The 19889-nt window shown below is 35.4% G+C and overlaps 2 protein-coding genes across 6 annotated transcripts; one reads left to right on the forward strand and one right to left on the reverse strand.

Moving 5' to 3' along the window:
- Nucleotides 1-2636: 2636 nt before the first annotated feature.
- On the forward strand, nt 2637-18704 carry LOC121875878 (39S ribosomal protein L28, mitochondrial-like). Of its 3 annotated transcripts, XM_042380605.1 has the most exons (8): nt 13880-14004; nt 14158-14235; nt 15167-15372; nt 15600-15704; nt 16032-16185; nt 16377-16520; nt 16997-17166; nt 17735-18704. In XM_042380605.1, exons 3-8 carry the CDS (start codon nt 15167-15169, stop codon nt 17784-17786), a joined length of 831 nt encoding a protein of 276 aa, XP_042236539.1. In that variant the 5' UTR covers nt 13880-14004; nt 14158-14235; the 3' UTR covers nt 17787-18704. The 3 variants fall into 3 exon arrangements, with proteins under 3 accessions (XP_042236537.1, XP_042236538.1, XP_042236539.1); XM_042380604.1 differs by lacking the exons at nt 13880-14004; nt 14158-14235 and adding an exon at nt 2660-2818; XM_042380603.1 differs by lacking the exons at nt 13880-14004; nt 14158-14235; nt 15167-15372; ... (3 more) ...; nt 16997-17166; nt 17735-18704 and adding exons at nt 2637-2818; nt 4136-10092.
- On the reverse strand, nt 10719-13445 carry LOC121875880 (trafficking protein particle complex subunit 6b-like). Of its 3 annotated transcripts, XM_042380606.1 has the most exons (5): nt 13290-13445; nt 12587-12625; nt 12095-12156; nt 11295-11496; nt 10719-10996 (listed from the first exon to the last, which is right to left on the reverse strand). In XM_042380606.1, exons 1-5 carry the CDS (start codon nt 13368-13370, stop codon nt 10871-10873), a joined length of 510 nt encoding a protein of 169 aa, XP_042236540.1. In that variant the 5' UTR covers nt 13371-13445; the 3' UTR covers nt 10719-10870. The 3 variants fall into 3 exon arrangements, with proteins under 3 accessions (XP_042236540.1, XP_042236541.1, XP_042236542.1); XM_042380607.1 differs by lacking the exon at nt 12587-12625; XM_042380608.1 differs by lacking the exon at nt 13290-13445 and having other exon boundaries at nt 12470-12612.
- Nucleotides 18705-19889: the final 1185 nt, after the last annotated feature.

Below are 19889 nucleotides of genomic sequence, written 5' to 3' on the forward strand. Positions count from 1 at the left end.
GCCCTTTGTGGTAATTAACACAGGAAGTGAGATAAGTGATTAACCTCGCCTCAGGTGCTTTAACTCTTCAGGTGTGTTTCACTTATCGAGGTTATTGGTACCGGTTCACGAAGTGGATCACCTGAAGATTAGACACGCTAGCCAATTTCACCTGTAGATTTAGACACAAGGGTTACCTGAGGGGTTAAGTTAGGTTAAATTAAGTTAGGTTAGATTAAGATGGTTAGGTTAAGTTAGGATGGTCAGTCAATATTCAGGTGATCCAACGAAATGAAAGTCATCATTTTCTGAAATAAGTTGTTTTAGAAAATTCAGTATTAATTAGAATATCTGTAATGTATAGATAAAAATATATAAATGGTTCAATTACATACTATTAACACCAGGCATTATTATTATTATTATTATTATTATTATTATTATTATTATTATTATTATTATTATTATTATTATTATTATTATTATTATTATTATTATTATTATTATTATTATTATTATTATTATTATTATTATTATTATTATTATTATTATTATTATTATTATTATTATTATTTTTACTGTAAGCTGCATTAAGTGGAGGTATAGGTGAGCTTGGTGTACTAGCGGATGGGCAGGAATCTCTCACTCTCTCTCTCTCCCTCCCTGGCTAACTCTCCACTCCAGCTGCCACAATAATACCCATTTATCACCACCTACCTCACCTCTATCCCTTCCTACCGGTCCCACAGATCTAAAATATAACCTAAAACTTCTATTTAATCCTTCTTGGCAAGTCTCAAGTTAGGATTAGTAATGAATTTTTGCCTTAGTAATGTTTGTGTTGTTGCCTTATTCGGTGAGGGTCTGTGTGAGTCATGCAGAGAGGCCTTGGGTACCTCACTAGATGCTCTGGCTAGTCTTGTACGTTATTTACCACATTATTAACCTTCTTGGTGCTCTGTGTCTTAGAGAATTCGATACTACTGTTGAAAAGGTAATATTACACCTCGAGTTGGGGGTAAATTAACGAGATGTGATGTTAGTTGTGGTAGATGATAACAGATGTTGGTGTCTTAGTGTATATGTACCGTTGCGTTGGTTCGTTGATTAAGCGTTATGTAACTAGAATTGTTTGTAAATGAGTTTTGTTTGTTTATTCCCTGTTGGAAATTCTGCTAAGTTCATAGTTCATCGACCTTTTGATAGAATATTTTACACCTAAGATCAACTGAAATGTATGCTTATATTCTGTTATTATATATGCATTGTTTATGTATATAATGCATTCATACATTGGCTGTATACATGCTGAATCAATGTAAAAATGTATAGCGATTTTACTGAATAAATATATAATCTGTAGGTGACCTTACGCGACATATATGGTGTTCATGAAAGCATACAATTAGGGTCAACACTGGAGTCTGTTCATTAAACTCACCTGGAGTATATTACTGAATTAAATAAAACTGGATTTAGTGCCTCTGGAATAACAGGTGGAAGAGAGGATAACCTGTGAAGGAAATAGGATTGATATAGCATTTCATATAGTACAATGACCAATTTATTAAGAAATGTTTAAGGATACCCTATAATTGCAGATATCAATTTTCTGTAATGCCCCATAACCAGTGACTTGCTTTGGGTGATAGGGTATTTTATACATTTTAATGATTATTATGGTAACTTAAGATGATAATTAATATGTAAGCTAAATTAATTACACTGTGTGACCTTTAATACACTTAATATTAGCTAGGAATTATACATAATTATACAGTATAGTGAAAGAAAATGAACTTGTGAAGGGTAAACTGCGGTAGTCTCGATTAATCACAAGGGGGAGGCATTTATTACACACTATGCTGGTCAAACTCACCGGCTTGTGGTTGTGTTTAAGATATCCTGTAACAGACTTTATAAGGAATAGGGATGTGAAACGTCTAGGCATTGGTAGTCCTAGTGGGTGTGATCTTGTGATTAGTGTATACTATAGTCAAGCAAATATCGTTTTTATTTACGGCTTAAAGGCTGGAACAAGTACCTAATAATTATAATCGTATCAAACATTTTAAAATTATATCAAAAAGCAAATAACTGATGAAGCTCCGGCAAGAGACAAGAGTGATATCCGCATTACGTATTGACTGATAAATGTGAAGCTGATCCATAAGTCTAGAATAGTCTAAGGAATGTAATACTTGTTACCTGTAGCCACAAATCATACGTTTATTTTTATACATTTAATGTTACTGAATAGTCTCTCACCCTACTAAGTACTGTAAATGACGTTTATGGAAATAGCTTAAAATGATTTGGTTAAAGTTTACTTCCTTTGGTCGACTTAGTGTTTACAATTGTTTAATACCTCACTCTCTCTGCACATTATATATATACACTGTGTATAATACATGCTGAAACAATGTGAACTTGTATGGCGATTATCCTAAATAAATATCTATTAATATAAGCATTCTTATAGTACTTTAGGGGCTCACTTTCACGAAAAATAAGCTTCTTAGTTTATTTTACTGCTCCATAAATATCTTTCGACCTAGAAAAAATATATATATATAAATTATTACCTCTATGTTTAAACTAATAACTAAATTATAAGAAAAAATAAATCTTTACAAGTGTTTGGTGTGAGGGGACTGCGACAGTGTGTGGGCCCGAGTGATGGAACCGGGGAAGTAGTTTGTAAACATGGCAGACGAAGCTGCCAGGCGACGTGAGCTGAGGAGGAGGAGGATATTAGACAATGCCGAGGAGAGGAAGAGGAAGATATTTGGTGTCAGTAACGCAGCTAATGGCACTACAGTTACGGATGAATTACAGAGTGAGTGGATGAGTTTTGTTAGGGCTGGGGAAGATAGTAACCATAGGTGGGTGTACCATGACAATACTCTTTATGGGGCAGTTCTCTTACAACTCCTGGGTTTATTTTCCTAACTTTACCTCATAGATTTATAATTGTTATCATTGACATAGTGTTTCATGACGCTAGGTTTGGGATACATTACTGGACCTAATAAACTGTAGTCAAGTATTATCACGTGATTGATAACTCAGGGTGTGAGTGATAGTTAAGTGAGATTAAGGTTATATTCGCCTTGATTTTATATATGACACCATTATTTTGGTAAGGATAAGCTAGATAATTTGGGCAGGATTATCTTGTATATATTTTGCCAGACTACTTGGAAATAGTTAAGCACAATAGCACGAATTGACGAGCTACCTAACAAAAAATATCTGTAGAACTTACCTTCAAATTTAAAGCACATCAGATAAAGGAATAGCGGTTTATATATTTAGATTTTATCCCCAAGATTTTCCTGTAGATTAAGATGCTCCATTGACAAACACTTCCCAACAACTAACTGACCCTGAATGCTAAGCGACAGCAAGCGACCTGCCTTCTGTTCCCTATAACCCTAACCTAACATACTGTAGCTTAACATTTAATAATAGTAATAATATATTAAGATGTGTGACCACTTTCACATCAGTGTTTCCAGGCTGACAGTAATTATTCTTTGTTCAGAGGTAGACACTGCTGGCAATGTCTTAACTCCTATCTTTTGGGGAACTTAATGTGATGCTTTACAAAAATATAACCTGGTCAAATACACTTAACACAGCCAAAGACAAAAAGTAGTGTCTAATTCTTTGTTTACAAATGACACAGTCGTATTGGTGAGGCAAGTCAGTGGTAGCAGCTAGATGCAGGACTCCCAGTAAACACAAAGTTCTTAATGAGCTGGATTTTCAAATTACTGTGAGAGGAATTTTTTATTTAATGCATGTCTTCTTGTGCCTTTCAAAAAATTGGTGCTCTCAGAGACTTACTGTTTAATTTGGGTGGGGGATTTTACTGTAGTATTCTTTCATCGTGAAATACGGCAAACGAGGGTGAGTTTGTTGCTCTTAATTGCGGCCAGCCTGCACTATATAGTGGGAAAGGTCTTACCAGATGATAAATGTAATTCATTCCCGAGATCATTTCCACCTCGTGATCCAAAAGGGAAATTATTCGGACATGGTGACGAAATTAATGGTACGTGTGGAACTCTGGGTGCATCTCTCTATCATTAAGACATTTCACTGCTCGTATTTGTGTCTTAAGTGTCTGTTAATTATTATTGTGTTACAGACTCAGAAGAACCTGGGAACCCAACAGTACACAGCGTCTTAGCACCTCAGCTACACAGTAATGAGGAAGCGGTTACCAATAAGACTTGTTGCATCAACTCATCTCCCTCACTCAACAATGACCTGGACAATGCTACAACATCAAACAACAACAGCAGAGAAAGTACTATTGTTAATGCAAGAGAAAGTATTAATGTTAACAAGACAGAAAGTACTAATGTTAACACCTCAGAAAGTACTAATGATAACACCTCAGAAAGTACTAATGATAACAACAAAGAAAGTACTAATGATAACAACAAAGAAAGTACTTATGATAACAACAAAGAAAGTACTAATATTAACACTAGAGAAAGTCCTCATGTTGACACTAGAGAAAATACTCATGTTAATGCTAGAGAAAGTATCCATATTAACGCTAGAGAAAGTATCCATGGTAACGCTAGAGAAAGTATCCATGTTAACGCTAGAGAAAGTATCCATGTTAACGCTAGAGAAAGTATTCATGTTAATCAGACAATACTTCCGAACTCTAGCAGAATTCAGAATGGTTCTATACCTGACTTAACTGAACAGCTGATGAACTTAAATAGGTTAATAACTGCCAATGGTGGCATTAGTCCCAGTACTGTGCAGAATGGAAGACCCCAGCAAGACGTCCAGCCAGTTGCCTCCGTTGAGCCCCTTTATACCTCCATGGTACCTGTTGTACTCGCCTTATTAGTGTGCACTCTGTTGTCATTCAACCTTGGGTATATCGTGTCAAATAGCATCTCGATCCCGTTCATACTCTGGGAGGCTCATCATCTTTGGTGTCAGAGGTATGCCATTCATGCCTGCTCTAGGAGTGGAGCCGGTCTCATGGGTATTGCTTTCATGCTGTGTGGTGTCCGCCAGAGTACAGTTGTTGCTTATGCTCATTTACTCACCATTGTTAAGTGTTTCATTGAAGATTTTGCTCTGTATTTATTAAGTGTTGTGTTATGGTGCACTGTGATTGGGTTACCGGGCGTCGTACAACCCGAGTCTCTGGAGTCCTCCCACCCGATGGCGCAGAGGGAAGTTGTTGTTGATGATGAAGACATGTTTCATTCTGTGGAGGATTTTTAGCACTTGAAGGTTATTGACAATCCTCTGTGCCAATGTCAGTATATATTCCTGCTTTCTGTTTTAAGTTCATAGTTGCATGCTCAATGCTCGGCCATATCATTAATTATCAACATAACGGACTTTAAGGTGTCATATAAATTATTTTAGTTTGAGGAACTGAAGGACTTTTAATTGATGATGTTTTGAAGATGAAGGGTATTGTGCAATGTAAATTATTATGAGGAACAAAAAAGGAAGTGATGTGCTTAGCCTGGGAGGAGCTTGCTGTCCTGCCCTCCATTTTCTTTGTATATATTGTGAGTGAACTTTGATACTGATTTGTCTTATAATTTTTGGTGTTTTCTGTTTGAGAGATTCTTGGTTTCATATAGGGACCTCTTGGGAACATTAGCATTGTTTACTTCGTGCAAGAAAAATGCGATCATCAGCTAATTAAAAGATTATTTATCATAATCATATACTGTAGTGAGCCATGACAGTATGACCGACCAAGAGCTTGAGGATGTGAGCACCTCTAAATCCCCATTACCGTATTATTTTTGGACCTGAATTTTTTGTTTTGTTTTGATGATACTTTAAGTTGGGTAGACTAACACACCTATATTGAGCTGTAGTACTGTAGTTAGCTATCCTAAATATAATCATTGGGGACAGAGTGATTGTTTTATGATGCAGCTGATGCCATTGGGTGCGGCGGTATGAGAGCTGCACATAATGTTGTTCATAACCATTGTATCTTTTTATAATGCAGAAGGCTAGATATATATAGAGCTAACTAGACATGATTTTCATGTACAGAATTGGAACTTCCTGAGTTAGAGCTGACTTTGTAGCTTGATGCATCATTGTACACAGTGCTATTGAATAAAATTGCAGTGCTTGGCAATAAACCCTTACAGTGTTGCAGCTTAGGACAATAATATACCATTCTCTGTGTACTGTACTGCTAGCATTTGCCACACACGTGTCTTGAAGTTGGGTGTGTTAATGTTCGTGGTTGCAGGTGTTATGGGCTTGAGTGTAAGAATACCACAATCTTTCTTAACCATTAGGAGTGGGACACAGTGGAGTGAAGCCAACTAGACGAGTCACCGGTGTTTAACATAACAGATTAACCATCACATTATTTGGTCAGTTTGGCGGTGGTGAAGGTAGTTACTCTTCACCTCACACTGGCCACTTAATATCACAGGAACTCTGCTTGATTCATTTTGTTTAACAGTATCAGACACCATGATAGCTGAATCAAGTTATATGGAAGCAAATGGTGCTGTGAAACTAGCTTTAGTCATTTTCCGGACTTTTTTTGTCATATATCCATTACACCGTGTATATAGTTTTGTAAAAGGATAATAGAAGCAATATTTACTAAATGTGTGGGTAACTTCAGGGTATATTAAAAGATCCTTTTCCTTTTTGCCATTTTCCAGATGTCAGAACCTCAAGTGAAGTTCTTGAAGCCATGAGATCCAATATGTTATTGTCAGCATTACTTTGAAATCAGGGAATGGTAATATTAACCTTGTATGATAATGTATTGAAGTCTTTTGCATTTTAACTTCAGCCAATGTGGGTTTGATGTGTTTGTCTTAAAAACTTAAATCTTTTAAATTTAGTGTTGGATTGATGAAAGAAGCAGGCAAAATAGAGCAGTTCCAGTTTTCTTAAAAGTAAATGATCAGATATGTAGGTGAATGGAAAGAGGCAAAGGAACAGTTTCATTTGAAGAAACATTTAGAAGTTTGATTACAGATCAATGTGACTCACTTCTCAATGTTGACCATTTTATCTTATAGAGAAGTTAGCTTTAACCCAGAGATTTTCCAGCTGTTTTTCTCCATATATGAATTACTACTTGTGATATGCAAAGCTTGTTCCCATTCATCAAAAACAGTGTGTGTGAGCTTCTCCAATTTAGATATGAAATAATGGCTTGCAGTGTTTGTTTAATAAAAGTTTTTGTATGGCAGGTGTTTCCTTTATATATTTTTATAGAGGATTAATGTTATGTTACCAGGTATTAATTTATCTTCCTTTCATATTTTATATAATTTTCTTTCACTTTTGGATTTCTATTTGGCTTCATACATACAGGAGGACTAATCTTGTATACATATAAAGAGTTGCTTATCTGTAGGTTAAAATACATGTCTGATTTTACAACCAGTCACGAAATTTATTTGAAACCAAGTTGTTTTATGAAAAGGAAAATGATTGCTTTCTTAACAAATTTTATGGAGGTACTGGGAGTTCAACACAACTTTATCTTCTTAATAGACATACTCTACTTTATACTGTACTGTAGTAATCCAATCATATGCTAGAATGCATCCTATTCTTTTTCTCAGGGGAGGCTCCCTAGCAGATTCTTACAATCGTGCTGTCTTGCCTTATGTTACACTTGTAATTGTTTATGAGGAAGAAAGACATTTCTCCATTCTGGCATCTCTGTTTGTGCTGTTCTCTTAACACCTTGTTGGTCTGCTAGTCTCAAACTCTGTCATGTTTTGAGAGTATTAACCACTTCCTGCTTCTCTCTGATTGTGGAGGAAGAACTGTTCTACTATCCTCAATATCTGCATCAATGTTAAGTCTTGTGTTGGAGCCACGTCAGAGATGCACTTTGTTGTTGGTGTTCACATACTGTACTGGCATGTTTTAAACTTACGGGTGTGTTCCGTGTTTTTAATCACATTCGTTTTTGCAAGCAAGTAATGTGATCATTGTCATCATGGCCAAAGTAATTTGTTGTATTCTGTTGCAAATGTATTGAATATTATAAGGTGTCGCACTTAATGACATTATGGCAATCTTCTATTAAATGTAGGAAGTAGACTACAGTACAGTACAGTACATAGTAGTCAATAAAACTAGAACTGTGGTCATTGAACACAGTTTAAAGATCTGTTGATGGATTTAGAGACATTAGCCAGACTGTGCCCAATGAGTGTTCAGAACTTTACAGAAAATTAATAAAGTATTTTGATACTGGTTCCTGGAAATTAGTTACTGTATCCACATAGTTTCAGTATGAATGGAGTTCATCAAATTATTTTGGAGGTGATGAACAGAAAATGTTTGACATGTCAAACTGGAGAATGCCGAAGAAAGTCACTCATACATGATGGTCTGCAGACCTTCCTAATGACTCAGTGTTTCAGGATGAACATCCATAAATTTGTTACAAAATAATGGCTGGAGACTTGGAGAGCAAGAGATCTAGTCCTTCCCTCCTGGTGTCAACTCTGGACACCAATACACTTAATCACACACACAACTTAAAAACTTTGCACCCCTTTGGCAGGACATAAAAAGCACTTGATCTGATGTCTTAGTAATGTGACTGGTGATGTTTATATAAAATTTTCAGTATGCATAAAAAAACCTTCATGATTTAATGTCATGTTCAACATGACTTACTAAGGTAACCCAGTTCAAACTAACAGAGCAAAATGATCTCGTTTTGAACACCCGGGCCTTCGTATACTGTACCATTATAACAGAGGTGCTGGGCTGTTCTCAGGTGTTTTAACAACAGTGGATTAAAAATGATTGCCTGGGTGTATGGAATCAGGGATAATTATTATTGGATAGATTTATGTTCTTCCTGTACATGAGTTACGTAACAATTACTTTTGTATCCGAGTTATTAATATTGTCATGAATACAATACGGTTTATTATTAGTTTATATCATAGGAATACCTTTTATTTTAAAATATTAGTAAACTGCTTAAACTGTGAACAGAGAAAAAAGTAGTTACTATGCATTGATTCACACACACACACACCTCTGATGTTATATTTATGTAAAAGGAGATATACATTTGTTAGCAATAAAAACACATAAATTTGGCTAAAACGGTTATTTGATGCTTTATGAAATCCTTGCACCTTGTCAAAGAAAAATTTGATTTGCCAGTGTTAGAGGCCCATATGTGGCCAACATAGCCTAAGGACAAGGTGTATTATACAGTACTACAGTATATAGTGCTAAACTGTAGAGAAGGAAGAAACTGGAAGTGAGGAAAGGATTATTGGTGACGTACAGTTGTAAACTGTTTTAGTTGATGACTAACAGGGACTGAGATGCTCTCTGCTACTACCCCAAATGTAAAAGCAGTTTATCATCTTGCAATGACAAGACAGTTTAGCAGATATTGCAAACTTCGTTATCAGGCTAGTGAAACCAACTTAATCTGAACTAAGTTAGGCTATACAGTACAGCATTGGGTGGGTAAGGATAAATTATATACTGTACAGCATAGTACATCAGGTAGTAGACACTAATATTGATCACAGATACATCTATTTTAGGTTAACTAAACTGTACATCCTCCAGAGGAAACCAGCAAATGGTATTTTCGTAAATACTATGACTTATCTTTATTCTCCAAAATTAGGCTTAAGGCAAATACAAACTCCAAAATGTGATTTCTCATCCATTACAAATATTAAAGAACATAGTACTGTACATAATTGTTAGTAAAACTTTTATTTTGTATTACTAATTGTGGGTCAAATATGGTTTATATTTGGGCAAGCGAAAATTACCTCCAACTTACACTACACAGATAAAGTGGCTTCTTAAAGTTTATTGTGTAAGGTGTATATGTTTTCTGGCCTAACACTGTACAGCAACCCTAAACATACACTATCACAGCCACTCCTCAGACTGTGCCTCCTCTTACCCCAGTATTCATGTTGACCACACTACTGTAATTACTGTAGCTTCTGTGTACATGAAGTGATATTTACATAAAGTAATAAAAAAATTAGTAGCCAAAAGTTATACCAATATTTTGTAAACTATTATGTATGAATAAAACAATGAATGTAGACAAAAGTTTCACAATATTTGATTACCTCATTTTCATCCTGCTAACTTCTCTCTGTCTTGTGTGTAAAAATAAGTTAAAAAAAATGGAAAGACTAGATAATTAATGTGTTGTTCTGTCTATTGATTGAGGCGTCTCCCAGCCAGAACCGATATATTTATAATGGGATGATAAAACTGATGGATGTTATAAGAAAAACAAAGGCGAGGATTTTCTTAGTGTGTGAATTTTAGGTACACTATAATTAAGTGTTAGTTAGCAGAGTTTCTAGTAAATATACTGAGTAGTTACAAAACAGTATTTTGTGATTCATTGATCATTGCAGAGTGGATATTTCATTTGTTTCACAAAAGTAATTTGCTTCATGTAGTGGAAGCTGGGAATTGTTATAACTGGATTATAAGCAGATTATCTTATACTAATAAATCATAGTATCACCACATCCCAATATCTTCCTTGCTAATGCACCAAAAGTTACGTATCTCATCAATGACCCTTGGACCATCAGTACGGTACAGGGACATCCAGCTGACCATGAAGGTTACATACCACCTGACTAGAGCCACAAGCTTCTAGTAATCATTTTTAGACCCATATAGAATCAGCTATTGTATGGGAGAATATAAAAACAATGATGGGTATTTCATTAATTATATATTTTAATATAAAGACGGTGAATACAACAATACTCCTTTACTTTTTTAAACATACAAGTTAAAAGTGTCAATACATGTACAAAGAATAACATTAAGTCCATAATATATTACAATAATATCCGCCACCGAGGATTCATCCCCGTTGAACTTGAATTTGGAATTTGCAAGCCGGGAGCTGTGTGACCTCTGCTGTGACCACACACGTGACCCCAAGGTTAGCCAGACACCCTCGTACAAGTCCACAAGTGAAGGCGAGATACTGTAAGGGAAAACTTTAATAAATAATAAAATATATATCAAACTTATACATCTAGTTTATTAATGACCCCTGTAATAAAAAAACCCTTTAGAATATTTAAAACGTTAATTAATTTGTGCCCGTCGGTTTTAATCCCCCCCCATTTATATATATTTTCTAACTTTTCATAAGCACGTTAGTTTTCACTTTCCAGAAAAAAAAATCCGAAAGTCGCCCCTGAAAATGCCTCGTTACTCCAAGTTTCTAAGCTATCACTATTCTCCAGAAGATATTGTACATCTATAATGCTTCCACTTACTCTGGGAGCATATTGAAGATACTGTTTCCCTGCTGCCATGTGTGAGAGAAAACGGAATCGGTTGTCATGGAGGACATAAACTCCCTGGTGATTCGTTCGTAAATTATCGATCTGTTTCTTATATACAGTTACCCAGAGGTCCTTACATATATACTTCATGATGTCCAGCTCATCTTTGTACCGTCCTGACTCTCTCGTTAGTCTGTCGGGTGAGAAGGTTTTATATTAGTGAATTTATATTTCATGCACAGTTCATTATCTACATCAATTAATTCATATACAGTAGTGTAAAAAAAAATTATATATATATATAGAGGTTTTTCTTCGTCAATCAAGGTATTGGTATTTTTTCATAACTATTTTCGTACACCAATGTTTCGTAAACCAGGGACTACAATACTTGTATATTTTAAGGGCTAAGGTTGCTGTGGGTTAGTTAGGTGAGCTTTGAGTTGGTCCAGACACTGAGTTAAAGTTTCATTAGCTCCCAAACTTGTGGGCTTTAGTGGGTATATACACAAGTTGCTTCTCAAAACTCACATCAAGATGAAAGATAAAATGAGTTGTACCATAATTAACACCAACGACAGTTAAGGTATTTGGTTTCAGATCGATAACTTTCCATAGGTTAAGTTGGAACCATCTAGGAGTGTGGCTCATATGGCTAGTCACCGAGACCCTGGAGTAGCTACTTAAATAAGCCATCTTGCTGTGAAAGTTAAGAGAGAAACTATTTAATGAACATAAATATACAGACACATATATACTATTCAACAAGGGTTCATACTCCATAGACCTACCTTTCAACAAGTCTATAGCCGGTGGCAAAACCCATGTGTTCCAATTTTGAGATGGCTTCATCCTAAGTGGGTGATAAATGTAAAAATTGATTCTTTATTCTTCAGAAAATAATACTCATTGCTATATTTAGACAAAGGTAAAATTATATAAGCAGCAGCTCACTTTATAATTACCCCCAGGCTTCTTTCACCTTATGAATAAACACCCTAATACTGGGAAGGTTAGGTTTGAGTTTGTTTTGTGTCTTCTGATGTCATCACGATAAAGTGTGGGAGTCTCAAAAGAAAAATGGAGCTGCATAATTTTGTCACTGTTTATATACATTTTACATCCTTAAACTTAGCATCTGAGTCACAAGTGTTCTATAAACAAACCATTACTGGTGCCGCTGTATATAACCACAGTAATACTTCAGATGTCAGACTCATGGGAAGGAGTTAGTTTAGGGAAATTATCTACAGACTGGGTGGAGGAACTGCAGATTTTCCTACTTTTGGTTTCACGTGTTTTATCCTCGGTACTGTTGTGTGCTGCAAGAGACAAACGATATATCACGAACATTAACACTTCCAGAAAATAAAAAAATAAAAATTGGCAGCAGCTTACATTATTTATATGAAATTATCAGTAATAATTTTTAAAACACCAAATAATAACGATGATTTTCCATAATTTTCGGACCATTAATTTGGTCATTTTGCTTAAGCAGCGTTTTGCATCTTAGCTACAAATACTTTTTTCTCCGAGTGACATAAATGGTTTGTTAAAGCTAAGATAAACCAAACCTACCTTTATCTGACCAAACTTCCCAGGATTGAAAGGTTCTGTGGCTAGGTTGGTTTGGTTAGGTTAGGTTAGATCAAAATCATTCAAAATACATCAAAAACCATCGGATAAACATAATGATGACTGAGAGTTTAATTTTACCGTGGCGCCTTCCCATGACTCACACCTATGATCACTTTTCTCTGGTAATAGTCTAGATGAGTTGATTTTATAAAACATTATATTCTAGTATATGTCCTACAGTACGTTGAGCCATGCACCTATTCTCTACTATAACTTTTTCTTTCTATCCTACTTTTTTTATTTTACGGAACAGTATTTAATGAGACTTATTATCAGTTTAATATGGTTAAAGAAAGTTATGATTCAACACTTATTTCTCATTAAAAACAACACAAAGAAACTCACTTCTGATATTTTTTCACCTCCTTGAAAGACATAAGACACAGCTTCCATGTGAATAAAGTCAAACATCGCTTCTTCAGCCATAATTATTGAATAGTTAAGTTGAACAACACTTGACACCTACAGGTCGACCCTCCCCTCCATGAGTCATCCTTGTTGAAGAAATACTACGAACGGAACCACTACTCTTAGTTTGTTCAAGTGTTATAAATTAATATAGTCTAACTTAATATAACCTAAAATCTTCTTAGAATCATTAGGTAATGCCATGGAAAGTTAAGTTGGGTTAAGTTTATTTTATCTTTAAAAATAAAAAGGAAGCCAAATTCGAAGTACATTTTCAACATGAATCATCTTCCTTCCCTTGTTACTATCTCCCAAAAGCTACTTCGTATTTTTTTCAAGAATAAAGAAAATAAATCTGTGAAGTCAAATATTAACAATAAATTTAACTAATAATTACCTAATTTTGGTATAATTTACTTTGAATACCGTGAATTCGACACAAACGATTCAACTAGAGGAATATAATTGTTGTCTTCGCCAGATGTGAATGAATTAGTCATCTTTGTTTACAGTCTTTTATTTTTGTCTATTTTTTAAGTTTGTTAATATTTAACTTATTGATTATAATAAATTTATTTTTTATTGGTTTTATAATTATTTGTTTTAGATATAAAGGTTCAGTTCCACCCCCTACACAGACCATCTTTTAAAGGTATTATAATGTAAACGTTCTATTGTTTATGTTAATTTAATCCTTATATAACCATATACTTTAGAAATAAATATTAACTTATGTGATGATCTTACTGACTAATACTGAATAATTAATAATCTATCCATCTATCTTTATCAATCCTGGGTTAAGTGCCGACCGGCCGAGCCTTGTGTCAGGGAGGACGGCTGGAGGCTCTGACTAGTGCCTCAGTTTACACAATAATATAATGTAAGTTTCTATTATTATGGACTATCGTTTTAGTATATGACTTGTACTTGAGGATGGCATAACCCTAAAGTATCACCACCAGGGTAGGTAGGGCGGTCAGACTACTTACCCAAATATAGCCGGAATGAAGTCAAATAATGGTCCTAGATGAATAAATCGGACTGCCAATCACTTCTCGACTAGTATTTGGTGTCAGAAAGTCACAAAAATTTGGTAAACTTAATTTAATCTGAGTTGTGTTGTGTTAAGTTAGGTTAGGTTAGGTTAGGTACATGCACTCGATCTATTAACTCAGATTAAATTAAGTTTACCAATTTTTTGTGACTTTCTGACACCAAATACTAGTCGAGAAGTGATTGGCAGTCCGATTTATTCATCTAGGACCATTATTTGACTTCATTCCGGCTATATTTGGCTACATTTGGGTAATTAGTCGGACCCGTTGATTCATCCTTCCTCCGATAAATGATATCTTTACACTATCAGTTGCTGTAAGCAGTTGTTTAGAAACGTCGCTGAGATCATATGTAGAAAATGACAACAGATTAAGCACAAAAATATCATTGGATGGACGTAGATTATTATCAGGAAGAAAAACACGAGTGAAAAAAAATGTAATGCTTGTGGTATTTACGTATATACATAAAATGCTGTTTTCTCAGAAAATCAGTCAAAACTAAGTGGCTTAGGTGATTATACAGTTCAGTACTAGTTACCTGGTACTGTACTGTATTGACTCCTCTTTAGGAAAAAAAATAGGTTCTTACAAACTCACAAGCCTTGAAGGGTGTCTTTTATCATCATATATCTTTCCTCTAAGTTGCATTAATCAAGTATTTATGGTTTTGAGTGTCCACATGTTACCCAGGAATGCATTTATCACATTTTGGAATTTTCGTTCTTTATATTAATTCATTTGTTTATTTTTCAGATGGCTTCAAGATACTCAGCAGCAGCCATCCGTGAAAGCCTGACCAAGCCATGGAACGCTATAAGACTCTTTCAATTGGATAGTTACATTGGAAGAGTCCCAGAACACTACAAGAAGTTTTACTGGGAGTGGAAGTGTGCGCCCAAATCACCGGTTCATTATGTTCCTAGAAAAGGCTTGTTTAGGAGATATGGAAATGGATCAGTGTAAGTGACACATATACTGTAATTTATTAATGGATAAAAACAGTTTAATGCATGAGTATAATCGTGATGATAAAGTTAGCTAATTTAAGATGAAGAATGAGGTGGGTAAGAGGATGGTAGCTATACTGATAACCTTTGCCACCATATTTACACAGGGGCCTCGTGTATTGTGTATGATTTCTCTCTGTTTTGCACAATTTTATTATCTTTTCTTTCACCATTTGCAGACAAGCGGTGCAAAATGTTCCACTTTTGCTGTTGCAGCCCAAGGAACTCCACGAGGGTATATGGGGCGGAGAGGCCATCGTCAAGGGCTTTCTTAAGAGGAATCCGTAAGTTACTTCTTGATTATAATTTAGTACAAAAGAACGACATGCCAGAATACATTTAAGAAAGCAGTTAGAATGTGCAATTGTAATTGAAGTACTGTACCATATTTGTCTTTGTAAAGTACAGTATTTATGTTTATATATTACTCATTTTTATGTTATGCATTGTTAGAGTGAGTGAGTTATTTAGTTTGACACACTGTAACTCATACACAAAGTTCTCGGCCATTATTAATTTCATCACTTAATCTACAGTGTACAGTAGTTGTACCTTGGTAAATGGCATTTTTTGGGCATTAGTTTGTATTATTTCCATTCATAATTCTGCAGGACCAGGAGGCGTGTTCCCCACTACTGGGTTCCCACCATCAAGACATCGGTGGTTTACTCGGAAATCCTCGACCGCTACATGAATGTTCACGTCACAGAACGAGCCCTCTCCCTGATTGACAAACATTATGGATTAGATTATTATATATTACAGGTAAATAACAATGTATTATGAAACTATATCCATGTGCAGTTTCCTTTCCTTGATACTATACCTAAGTTAAGCTAACCAACCTGTAACTGAGTTGTGAGATACTCGTAGATGTATTACTGTACCTGTGTTAATTTTTTCTGTGGATTGATATTGGGTTTTATGCTGCCATAGTGACTTGAACTATTTTACAGACCTCTCCAGCTGATTTAATGTCGGAGTTGGCCCTCAAGCTAAGGAGAGAGATGCTCTTAGCGTTGGTGAGAGGGACACTGTATCCCAACAACCCAGCCAAAAAGCAGGAAATACTGGACAAGTATAAAGATTACATTATTCCTGTGAGTAGATGTACAGTACCTGGAGGGGATGGATCCTACCTTATTTGATCTCCTTTGTTGTGTTCTGAGTCAGTTACCTTTTGATTAGGCCATCAGCCAAACTGTAATGAATTGTATGTTATGGAATTTTAGTGTTTTTTCTGTAAAATTTGGTGGAATTTGATTGACTTTAGAAATATCTAGAGAGTAATTGTTGATTAAGTTTGGAAAAAAAATGGAAAAAATTATAATTAATCAGAAATATTGTACATAAATTGGGTGTTTGCAGAAATGATAGATGAGGTCTCTTATGGTAATCCCCTCCTTGTTGATTATAAATAAACTTGATATCGTGCATACAGTATATATATAAATTGGAAATATTGTACAGTACTATAACATTATTATTATTGTTTAATTCTTCATTTGTTTTTATTTTAGAATGTACAAAAACACAATTATAGATAAGTTGTTGATCCTACATTTTTTTTTTTTAGGAAGAAGAAGCAGATTGGTTTGGCCTGACAACTAAAGAAGCGGCTACTAAACAGAAACTTATTGAAGACAGAGCCAATGTCCCTCAGCCTCTCAAGAACTCATTTAGAGCAGAGTTCATTGAGTACCTGAAGGAAAAACAAGAGGAGGAGGAGCAGAAGAAGATAGAAAGGTAAGAATGACGCTTAAACTTTCCTCACTTTTGTCTCAATTCTTTGTCCCTGTTGAGTTATTTGACATTTATCTATCTATCTATCTCTCTATCTATACACAAGTGGTTAAGTATATCATTTATTATTAGTCATTACTCTTGGGATGATACAGCTCAGGAGTTGGAACCCGTGAGCCAGGCAGTACCGCACTCTGTTGTGACTGCATTGACCTGACCACCAGCCACGTTACCACCTATCTCTCATTGTGGTTACCACGCTACACTATAATGGGATTGGTATAAAATGTGTTATACCATAGCTCTTCGTTTATATGTACTGCACACGCTCCAAAAGTATCTTTATGGAGGGGTCCGACGAATTTCAAAACCAACGTCGTGATTCCTGTTGTCTCGGTAGGGTTGTCAAAATCACTAGTCCATTGTGTCGTACTTTCTAACACAAAATTACAAAGATATTTTTTTGAGCATGTATACCAGACTATTACTACTATTTGTTAGGCTTTTATTTAAATATATTGCTGTTATATTTTATGGTATAAGAAATGACTGTTGATTTTGTTTGTTGCAGCCCATCTGAAGGTAGCTGGATCTCACGTGTAAATCCATTTGCCAAGAATTGAGAAACAGGATGGATGGACTGTTAATAGCCTGAATAACTCTGTGTGCTATTTACTATAATTACATGTAGGTAATATAAACCTGGCTTCTTACTTCACATTTATAGTAAAATATTTATCCTCTTGTTATTGGTGTATTTGTATGAGTATTGTAGTACTGAAAATGGTTATAATGACAACAACAACAACAATAATAATAGTCAAACACCATCTGTTGACTTGTTGAGGGAAGCCTTTTATGGAGAATTGGATATTACATGAAACTGGGCAGAAATAGGAGTACAGGACAGGTACATGGAAATACAAAAATACAAAGAGAATATTACAGAGCTCTTCTTGCTGCCACTAACACAACAAGGTACCCAGACAAGTAACATCTGGCCACTGAAACTGCAACTTATTTTCTTCTCTTGTTGATATTTTTTACTAAATCTTGAAGGATCAAAGAGAGAGGTGGAAGTCAGGATATCATTAATTTCAACCTCCAGGAAATGGCGTTTTACTTTAATGATATATTTTCATTCTTTCCTGTCTTTTTCGCCCGAATTGCTCGTAAGTTGATGGAAAGGGTGGACGGTTTAGCAAGTGATGTCTGGTATGATGAATCAGCTAAACAAGAAATATTGTTAGTGATTGTAAGGACAGTACCATAACAACAGATAAAGGGAGAGTCTGGGTGTACTCTTGTTGCTTCACTCCCTGCATCGTGGTGGGAAAGGACATGAAAGAATGAAGAAAAGATGTGTAGGAGAGACAAAAGAAAATCTTCTGTATATACAATGTTAAGAGCATAAGAATGGAGGAAACTGCAGCGGGCCTATTGGCCCATACTGGGCAGTCCCGTTTACACCCTACCCCTATTTTGTACATAATGTACATCCTGTATTTTTTTGTACAAATAAATAAATTGTGTTCTTTATTGTTTGTCAAGTTTCAAGATATAGGATTTCCGCCAAGATAACTTACTTCTTTTGTACAGCAAAGTTCTTAAAAACTTTGAAATTATATTTTTTGTTGGGAAACCAAATTAGACTGTTCACATCATACACGCTTGGGGTGTTTGAGAAATTGAATGGTCTTGGTGTAGCCTTTTGTTGTGAGGTGTGTCAAACTAAACTCATCAGCTCGAACCATGAGTAACAAGATGAGGTAAGATGGGATACAACTCTGAGTGCAGTACATCGTCTCTCCCTTGTGTTAGACTCCTCAGGCTAAAAGATTTTCTAGGGTCATTTTTTGTCATATGATGTGTCGCCCTAAACAAGTGAACACTACATGTTCCATTATGTCTGTGTAGTCATTGGAACTGAAGCAACAAGAGCTGTGGACTCCACTAGAATGTTTGGAACTGCAGCACCTGATGTCCAATACCAGCCATAGAAAATGTACAACTTGAGAAGCCGTAATTCGTAGCTGCTAATGGATGAAGTTGTCATCTAAACCTGACTCTCTCCCTGGTGTCTTCTGATCACCAAGGGGGAATGAGAATGGCCACATGAGTATGATGCATAGCTATAGGTGAGGAGGTTTGAAGCCTGAGGTTGGAATCACAAGAGCTTTCTCTCTTGGTGATATGATAACACTGTAGATGGTTAAATTCACACCGTTACCTCACTGAACTTGTTTTGTTGATGTGAACTCAAGACTAGCAACAATATGACTACAGTAGTGCGCATGTTTGATGACTACAGATGCACTTCAAGGACAATCTTGCATCATGTTTCTAACCTTTCTAGCCATAAAGTTATATTTACGGCTTGATTCATGCTTTTTAGAAAGATGGAGAAATGTTACTTCAGCCATAAAAGAAAACCATTTTGGAAGGTGAACAAGCATAGGAGAGAGATGTTTTTGGTGGTACAAAAAATGTTGAAGTAAGAAAATATTCGTATGATGAGGAACCAGTGCAGTTATAAACATCGTTATTTATTGTGCAACTAGAAGTGATATAAACTGAAGCAAAAGAGACGACAGTCAAGAAAGTAAAAAACAAAACAATGTAAGAGTTTTGTCACAGTTTGAATTCATTTTTAACAAACACAATACTGAAATGTAAAACCTGATTCTTTAGTAAATGTAGAGACCTTTACTGGTCGGGTAGCCAGA

This window comes from Homarus americanus, unplaced genomic scaffold, assembly GCF_018991925.1.
Source record: "Homarus americanus isolate GMGI-L3 unplaced genomic scaffold, GMGI_Hamer_2.0 scaffold18884, whole genome shotgun sequence".
Taxonomy (NCBI): Eukaryota; Metazoa; Arthropoda; class Malacostraca; order Decapoda; family Nephropidae; genus Homarus; species Homarus americanus.

Bases quoted from the DNA above. Each gene is read 5' to 3' on its own strand.
- LOC121875878 (XM_042380603.1), top strand. From the start codon at position 2,686: ATGGCAGACGAAGCTGCCAGGCGACGTGAGCTGAGGAGGAGGAGGATA. The intron at 2,819-4,135 runs GTGAGTGGATGA...ATTGTGTTACAG, and splicing joins AGTTACGGATGAATTACAGA to ACTCAGAAGAACCTGGGAAC.
- LOC121875880 (XM_042380606.1), bottom strand. From the start codon at position 13,370: ATGGCTGAAGAAGCGATGTTTGACTTTATTCACATGGAAGCTGTGTCT. The intron at 11,497-12,094 runs GTAGGTCTATGG...CTCACCCGACAG, and splicing joins GGCTATAGACTTGTTGAAAG to ACTAACGAGAGAGTCAGGAC. The intron at 10,997-11,294 runs GTAAGTGGAAGC...TTTCCCTTACAG, and splicing joins ATCTTCAATATGCTCCCAGA to TATCTCGCCTTCACTTGTGG.